Source organism: Barbus barbus (assembly GCF_936440315.1).
Source record: "Barbus barbus genome assembly, chromosome: 38".
Classification (NCBI taxonomy): domain Eukaryota; kingdom Metazoa; phylum Chordata; class Actinopteri; order Cypriniformes; family Cyprinidae; genus Barbus; species Barbus barbus.
The window spans coordinates 27,527,401-27,536,217 of NC_136716.1; the positions used below are offsets into that span (position 1 = coordinate 27,527,401).

Below are 8,817 nucleotides of genomic sequence, written 5' to 3' on the forward strand. Positions count from 1 at the left end.
ATGTTTGAGCAAAAGTTTAATTAAATTAATAATTTCAGTGAATCACTTTAACATCAGTTTTAAGGTGCTTTATTGGCATGACAAATATTTTTACTTTCACATTGCCAAAGCATTTTTAGCACTGCTGCATACAGATAAAATAGTGCAAAATAACTGTGTGTGTGTGTGTGTGTGTGTGTGTGCAGTGTTCCTGCAGGGTCTGGAGGGTGTGTGTGTGGGTTTGTGGTCCATGGGAGTGTGTGTTGTTGTAGTTTACGTTCTGCTGGCAAACACAGATCTGTTTCTGACCAAACCGGACCGGACGTCTCTGGACAGACTGGCCAGCGCCGAGCTCAGATCCACTGCTGGAGGTCAGAGGTCACCACATCTCATTCACAATACAGCCGGCTGTTCACAAATCTTACAGTTTTTTGAACTGCTTACATTTTCAAAACTTTGCCTCTTTTTTTTTCAAAACTTTACACACAAATCCAAGAATTGCACACAAAATGCAAAACACCTCACATCTCTTGCAAAATGAAGCAATGCATTCAAAATATCACAAACACATCTCAAAAGCAAACATTTGCAAACACCTTTGCCATAATATTAATTCCTGTTAGATTTGTGTGTGTTACATATAGAATTGTGTTTTGCAAAAAGTGTGCAAAAAGAGAATTAGTGTCTGGTTTTGTAGATCTGGTGTGTGCTTCTGCTGTTTGAGTGTCAGCTTTCAGAAACTGTGTGACAAGGAAAGATTTAGTATGTAAGCAGCTGAAAAACACTGTAATGCACCACTGCAAAATATAAGTTCTAATTTTTTTTTATTTGCATATTTTTAATTTTTATTGATGCAGACATTTCTGTCAGCTTGTAAATGTTCTTATACTTCAATCTTAACAGCTGCTTTACTGTAGTAAATGTGGTGAAAATGTATGTTTTTAGTTGTTGATGCATTTGCCGTTTAGAGCAGTTCAACTGAACCAAGACATGAAATGAGGCTAAATTTGACATTTATCAATGCATGTGTTGTTTCTCCTCAGATGAGGTGAATGTTAAAGCCGTCTCTTTGTGGGAGCGAACAGGAGCCGTTATTATGGTGGTCAGACGGCCAGGATGATCTCTGTGCAGAGAGGTGTGTGTGTGTCTCATGTTATCATATGTATAATCACACACACACATCCTCACAGTGCTGTGTGTGTGTGTGTTGTGTCAGGAGGCGTCTGATCTCTCCTCTCTGAAGCCTCAGTTGGAGGAGCGTGGAGTCTCTCTGTTCGCTGTGGTCAAGGAGAACATGGCCTCAGAGATACAGGACTTCAGAGCCTACTTTAACGGAGAGATCTTCCTCGATCAGCAGGTCATTACTGGAGCTCTTTCAACACAAACTCATGAGACGACACCAGTTCATGAGCTCCTTAAGCTTCTTCAGGCATAATTGTGGTCTTGTTTAATTTAGGAGTTTGTTGTCAGAATTAATTAAACATAGTAAGAAATGCTCAGATTTATTAGAAAGTCATCAAGAATTTATTTGCTTACAATATTTGGTCATCACTCCTCCATTTGTATTATATATTTATACAATATTTATCATATTTATATAATATATTTATATTATATTATATAGATTAATTAGAATTTTATGTAATATTTTGTATTAAATTTTATTATTTTGTATTATATTTTGTATATTTATTTTATATAATGCTAATGTATTACAAACCTAAGTTACCTTTTGCATCATTTTGTTTTATTTTATTTTAGTTATTCATACTTTTTTTATTTATAATTTTCTCTTCTTATTTTGTCATATTTTAACATATTTCTCACTATGAAAATTACTGTGGTTGCCGACATGATGTTAAATTATTAAAATAATTTTTTTATTTATTTATTTAATTATCAAATTTAATTATGACTGGCTGTATATGCTGTCATGAATCACCAGTACCATTGTTATGTTATTGTAAAGTGTCTTTAAAACAAATAAATGAGTACATAAAAACACTATTTAATTCTGGTTTAATTTGACTGGTTGAGCAGTGTTTCAAGAAATGATTATATTATTGTAAAATATAACAAAATAAATAAATCCAGATGTGTTGGCTGTTTCAGATGTGTTTCTATGGTGTGAAGCGGAGGACGATGAGGAGTTTGGGACTCGCTCGATTTGGGGTTTGGAGGAACCTGCTGCAGGTGTGGAGGAGAGGTTACCGTGGCAACAGGAAGGGGGAGGGATTTGTTTTAGGAGGCCTTTATGTGATTGGACCAGAGAATCAGGTAATGTACAACAAACATACGATACATGATTTTAAAATGTCCAAACATATAAAACATATGGATCTGTAAAGACAAGATAATACATATCTTTTGGCTTTTATGGCTCGTTACATCTGGTCAGAATGATGTTAGGGCTGTATTGTGATCTCATGTGTTTGTGTTGTAGGGGATTCTGCTGGAGCACCATGAGAAAGAGTTTGGAGATAAAGCCGATCTCGCTGCGGTCCGGACGGCTGTCAACCAGATTCAGAAAACAGAAGAGACCCAACACAATTAGATTCATATCAAACCAAACCACAGCATCTTTGAAAATTAACAAAATAACTTGATTTTGCCTTGAAATCAAATCAACTGAGTTTCCTGAAAACTTGTGCCAAACTATTCATGGAATGCATTATTGTGTGTGTGTGTGTGTGTGTGTGTGTGTGTGTGTGTGTCGTCTGAGAGTGTCTGTGTGACAGACTGATCCTAAACTCTAATGAGAGGGCGGCCTTGATGATTGACACTTCAGATCACCACACACACACACACACACATACAGAATTTTTATTTTTGTTTCTACTACACAAAACTCTTTAATTTTAAAATAATCAAATTATTGATGATACAAACATATGTAATGTTTTATATACTGAAATGTCTTCATGTGCATGCTATGAAATGAACTGAATAAATCACTGTGGTGTGACAAATAAGCTTACAAATATTAAATTAAATGTTTAATATGAAATGTATATGAAATATTATTACATTTAATTTTTTTTTAAATATTTAAACGTAAAAATAAGAAACAAATAAAAGTAAAAAAGTAGAACTATTTTAATGTGGTCTCGCAGATGATATGAGCTCATAAACTGACGAACACACAATAAATATAATGATCCGCCTCAGAGTGAAGATTGACAGCTGTACAGTCCAATAGGAATCTCGCAACCTTCTCGATGCAGCCAATCAGAGAGCGGGTCACGGCAGAGGACGGTTTACAGACGCGGGCGTCAGAAATTTCGACGCTCACCTCAGCGTGGAAACAGCTATAACTTACACAGGTAAAGTTTAATCTGTCGGTTAAAGTGTCGATTTGAGAGTTCTTGTTGTTTTATAAGGGTATTTATTTACCTGTAGCGTCTCTCAGGTGTGATATTAGTGACTGAAGCAATATTGACGGACGGACGGACTCCCGTTATTCAGTAACTTAATATAAACGGATCTGCTGCTAATCGCTAGTATGAGTTTGAACATATTAACTTACACACTCTTTGTATATCGACAGATATTTTGACATGTAAGTTAGTGGTTGTTTCTGTTAGTTTGACTGTCTGAGGTGCTAAATGAAACCTGAGGCTCGTGAACGCGCGCGCGGGATTATGGCGTTCATGCGCGTTCATGAATCAACCAAACATCACCATAACATTAATAAATAAACGATTTATAAATCACATATTTACATCACCATAACATTAATAAATAAACGATTCATAAATCACATATTTACATCACCATAACATTAATAAATAAACGATTCATAAATCACATATTTACATCACCATAACATTAATAAATAAACGATTCATAAATCACATATTTACATCACCATAACATTAATAAATAAACGATTCATAAATTACTAAATTTATTGTCTTTATTTAACATATGTTTCAATATGTCCCAAAATGTTTTTATTACAGACACAGTTTATATGTTTTAAGGTAAATATAATTATATCATTAATAATAAAAAGTTTCCTTATGTCCATTTAAATTGTTTATATCCAACTAATTTGTGTTTGTGATTAAATACATTTGATTAATCAGTTGGTTATTAAATAAACCTTATTTTTGGTATTTGGGTAAATGTAATTTTTTTATTTAAACTTAATTTTAATTTAACTTTAATTCCCATTTCAGTAAACTTAAGCTGTGTCTATAATAAAAACATTTTGTGACAAATTTAATTAAACTTATGTTAAATAATTCAGTAAATAGATTTGTGAGGAAATGCTGTTTCCAATTTTTTATACAGCAACCTGCAAACTCATGAGTGCCACTTAAAACATAGTAAAAAAAGATAAATGTTCATTATAAATATATTTAATTTTAATTCAATATTATAAATATTGATATATACATATATGTATATATTAGTGCTGTCGACCGATTAATCACAATCGCATTCAAAATAAAAGTTTTTGTTTACATAATATATGTGTGTGTTCTGTGTATATTTATTATGTTTATATAAATACACACACATGCATAATTAATAAAAATATGTTGTTTATATTTTAAATATATTTATATATACATTATATGAATATAAATAAATGTAAATATTTTCAAAATATATACTGTATGTGTATTTATATATACATAATAAATTTACACAGTACACACTTATATAAAGTAAACAAACTTTTATTTTGGATGCGATTAATCGTTTGACAGCAATTATATATAAATGATTGTTCTACAAAGTATTTTTGGCATGTATTTTTATGCTTTTAAGAGTATCACATCATTAGCTTACCAACATGCAACTACTAAACTCCTCACCTAAGTATAAGCTTTAAAACAAGACAAATCCGATGGAAACCTGACCGTTCTGAATGTGTCTACAGGCAGGAATGATGCTGGTTTATCTGAGCGGGACGCTCTAACTCAGGTGCGAGAAATGGCCGTCAGATTGCTGGAGGATGGAGATGTGGTCATGCTCATGGAAATCTGTGAGCGGGTAAGAGAGATTCAATCTGATCATCTCACATAATTAAAGGTTTTCTTTGTCCAGAGACAAAACTCGTGCTGTTCTTACAGTATTTATCAGAGCGAGGGCTGACGACGCTCGTGCATCCGCTGCTGGCCGTCCTGAACACACCAGAGAAGCTCCTGCTGCTCCGAGAGATCAGGTGAGAGAGGAAACCACGACGTATAAACAAACAAAAGCCTCTTAGCAGCCGAATAAGAGAGGACAACTGATGCTGTGTATTTCTAGCATGTCACAACACTATTTTCAACTAAACATGGAAAACATTTTAGGCGTTTTGGCTGTTCGTTTACACAACAATGGCATGAAAATACAAGCTTTTGAAAACGTGTTTCAAAGTTTAAAACAATACGGTTATCATCTCATATCGTAGTGACCATAAACTACTGGCTTGGTGTGCATAATACAGAGTTTTTAGTCGTGTTTGTGGATCTGCGTGAACGGGGATCATTTTGACATGTTTTGATCATCATTTGTACGGGAACATTTTCAAAAATGCACCCTAAAATTATCAGTATCATGTTGTGGGTCAATTTGACCCATTTCGATTTTTAAGTTATCGTAAATACTGGTTAATCTAAGATTTTTGTCTTGATATTTTGTGCCTTTTTTAATTACATGAACATACATACATAATTTTGGCACTCTGGTGTATTGTGGAAATGCACGTATTTTATATTTTATTATATTTGTGAGCCAGTTTGATCCTCATTTTCAAGCAGTTGCGCAGATACAAAGAAAACATTATTTTTTGTATTTTGTAATGTCAGATGCTCCATTACCCTCAAAGGGTGTTTACATTTATGCTTTTATCTGAAGAAATTGAAACTGATTTTGGTGTTGCGAATGCCATGCATGTATTGTTTGAGCCTCGGGAAAGTACACAGAATAGAAGTGATTTTCCACACTTTTTCTGTTTAAATTGTTAAAATGATTTTTTTTTATGTTAAAAATAGTTACAATACTGTTAATAAAATTTACAGTTTGTGAAAAAATAAGCGAAATAGTTAAATACAGTTATTAAAAATCATGTTTCCATGTTTAAGAACTATTAATGTTAAAAATGTACTGTTTTAACTAGGGATGTGCGGGTCTAGTCGACTAAACGGTACAGCTCCTACTAGTCGACACTGAAAACAATAGTCGTTGTGTGTAAATTGTGTAATGGCAAATTGGCTTACAATAACTCCACCGGAGCGATGCGTAATCATATTCAGTACAGGCACGTAGCAGTTAGCTTAGAGGCTAGCCAAAGCCAGCAAATGCCAATAACGTCATTCACTACAACCCGCCGCCGCTGCGATGTCGTCCGCACTGAAAAAATAACTGAGCTGACCTCTGAGATGATATCAAGAGACCTGTTGCCACTCAGTTTTGTCGAAGGAGAAGGCTTCTGCAAACTCATGGACTTTGTTGAGCCTGAATACAGAGTACCAGGGAGAAAATGATCACGTTTGGAGCTGGCGCATCAGAACATGCTCCTGAATATGAAAAAGACCACGGAGAAGACAGATTATGCAGCAATAACTACAGATTGCTGGACATCATTAAAAACAGAGGCTTACATGACCATAACTTGCCACTTTATCATCGAAGGTGAACTCAAAAGTAGCGTACTACAGACTCGCGCACTCGATGAGCGCCACACCGCGGAAAATTTAGCAGAGCACCTCCAAACAGCAATTACAAATTGGGGTCTGAACGGCAAGGTCACTGCCTGTGTCCACGACAACGCAAGCAACATCGTGCTGGCCAACCAACACCTCGAGTGGGAGTCAGTTGCATACTTTGCCCACACGCTCCAGTTAGCGGTAATTGGATTTAAAGCTAACACCATGACACGGTTAACTGGTGCATGCACAAGACTAGTGAGCCATTTTCACCATAGCACTGTTGCACTCAAAAAAAAGCAGGAACAGCAAGCTTTGCCTCAACACACATTAACACAGTCCTGCAAAACTCGCTGGAATTCAGTCAGCGATATGTTTGCACGCCTAAACGAACAGAGATGGGCCATTACTGCTGTATTATCTGACAGATCCGTCACCAAACTTTCAGACGCTAGGACTTTGGTGTTGTCTGATGAGAACTGGATGACCATCGAAACCATGCTACCCGTACTGGAGTCTCTCAAAAGTGCTGCCACTGCTTTATGCAGCCAGACATACGTGTCGGCTTCCATGGTGTTTCCCGTGACAATAAGCTTACTGAACAGGTAAATCAATATAGCCAAATACAGACTACATTATAGTTAATATAGTGTTTGTATTGTTAATAATAATAATAATAGGATATTTAATCTTAATCTGCCAATTAAATTGTTTTATCAATAAATCCTCCTAGGCATCTCTGCCCAGCAGCAGGCGATTCAAACAAAGTTGCCGAGTTCAAAGGAACGGTTGCAGCATCATTGGAGAGGAGGATAGGTACCGTAGATACAGAAAAGGCCGGAAGTGCAGCACTGCTTGCCTCTGCACTTGACCCGCGACACAAGCATCTTAGCTTTCTACAAGTGGGCATGCGACAGGCTGTGAGAGACAATATCGCATCACTGTACCAAAGCCTCCCATCAAATGATGATGAAAACACGTTACTGTTGATGAAGACTGCACCAGCACTCCAAAACAGAAGAAAATGTGTCAGTGCTTTCTTTGGGAATGACTACGGAGAGTCCATAAATGAAGACGAGCTGGAGCTCTACTGGAAGGAGCCGTCGATTCCTCTAAACGAAGACCCACTTCGGTGGTGGTGCGGGATGTACAGACGCTTTCCAAACTCTATCGGCTTGCCTGCCGTTATCTCTGCGTGCCTGCGACTTCAGTTCCGGCCGAGCACGTTTTTTCGAGTGCAGGAATAATTGTTAATCGCTTCAGGTCCCGTCTTTCACCAGACCACGTTGACATGTTAATTTCACTGAACAAAAACGCATGGTCTGATTAAGTAAAATAGTCATTGTTGCATTGTTTTGTTTTTAGACAATACAACCTACATTAAGTATATTTTTAAAAGCCGTTTTATGCTTTTCCTTGATAAACTTTCCTATTGATTTTGACTTGTGTTTTAATATGTTGGCTAACGTTATATGAAGAGGAAGAATTTTGTCAGGCTGATGATTGATTTTTCATTGTTCTGTTTGCTGATTTCAATAAAGAAGCTGACGTTATGTGTATGCTTTTTTTATATGATGATGATAACGCGAGGTAAGGCATAATCGTGACCTGGTTTAGCGGAATTCATTGAGGGATTTAAGTGTAATTCATAGATTAAGTATTTCAAATGCAGGCTATTATACACACACACGTGCATAGTTTTTTTTTTTACCATCTTTTGGGGGTTTCTTACACTTCGACTAGTCGGATACAAAACTTCTGTTTAAACGACAGTCAAATTAGTCGTAGCGCACATCCCTAGTTTTAACCTGATTTTTGGTGAATTATATTGAATCCAATTAGGGTCAGTTTGACCCGCACCATGAAGATCAAACACAGATTTTTTACATAATACAAGAGTTAAAGTGTTTATCACTCAAAAATGTTCATTGACTGTATTTTTGATTGGCAAGGTTGCATTTTCGGTTCTGAAAATCTCGTAAATCTTTTAAATCTCTCTTGTTTGGGACATACGACCGTTAACTGGCTAATTGATACTGGATGGGCTGATTAGTGAAGGCAGGTGTTCAGGGTTAATGAGATCCTTTAAAAAACCCTTAGATTGCTGCGGGCCAGTTCAATGTGAAATAATGTCATGCGCTTAAGTGTTAAAGGAATGAGTGTGGATTGCACTGGACGTTTATCATATTTTCAG

At 36.0% G+C, this 8,817-nt stretch overlaps 1 protein-coding gene and 1 pseudogene across 2 annotated transcripts; both read left to right on the forward strand.

Annotated features, from left to right (window-relative positions):
• The first annotated feature begins 220 nt into the window (after positions 1 to 220).
• LOC306857496 (peroxiredoxin-like 2A) lies at positions 221 to 2,602 on the forward strand (annotated as a pseudogene). Its single transcript, XR_013785960.1, has 5 exons — positions 221 to 350; positions 1,023 to 1,114; positions 1,196 to 1,336; positions 2,113 to 2,256; positions 2,423 to 2,602. The product of XR_013785960.1 is annotated as a peroxiredoxin-like 2A (transcript).
• Positions 2,603 to 3,229: 627 nt separating this feature from the next.
• LOC306857415 (E3 SUMO-protein ligase ZBED1-like) lies at positions 3,230 to 8,175 on the forward strand. The gene is made up of 5 exons (XM_079397349.1): positions 3,230 to 3,302; positions 4,871 to 4,983; positions 5,064 to 5,155; positions 7,052 to 7,228; positions 7,357 to 8,175. Exons 2-5 carry the CDS (start codon positions 4,924 to 4,926, stop codon positions 7,868 to 7,870), a joined length of 843 nt encoding a protein of 280 aa, XP_079253475.1. The 5' UTR covers positions 3,230 to 3,302; positions 4,871 to 4,923; the 3' UTR covers positions 7,871 to 8,175.
• Positions 8,176 to 8,817: the final 642 nt, after the last annotated feature.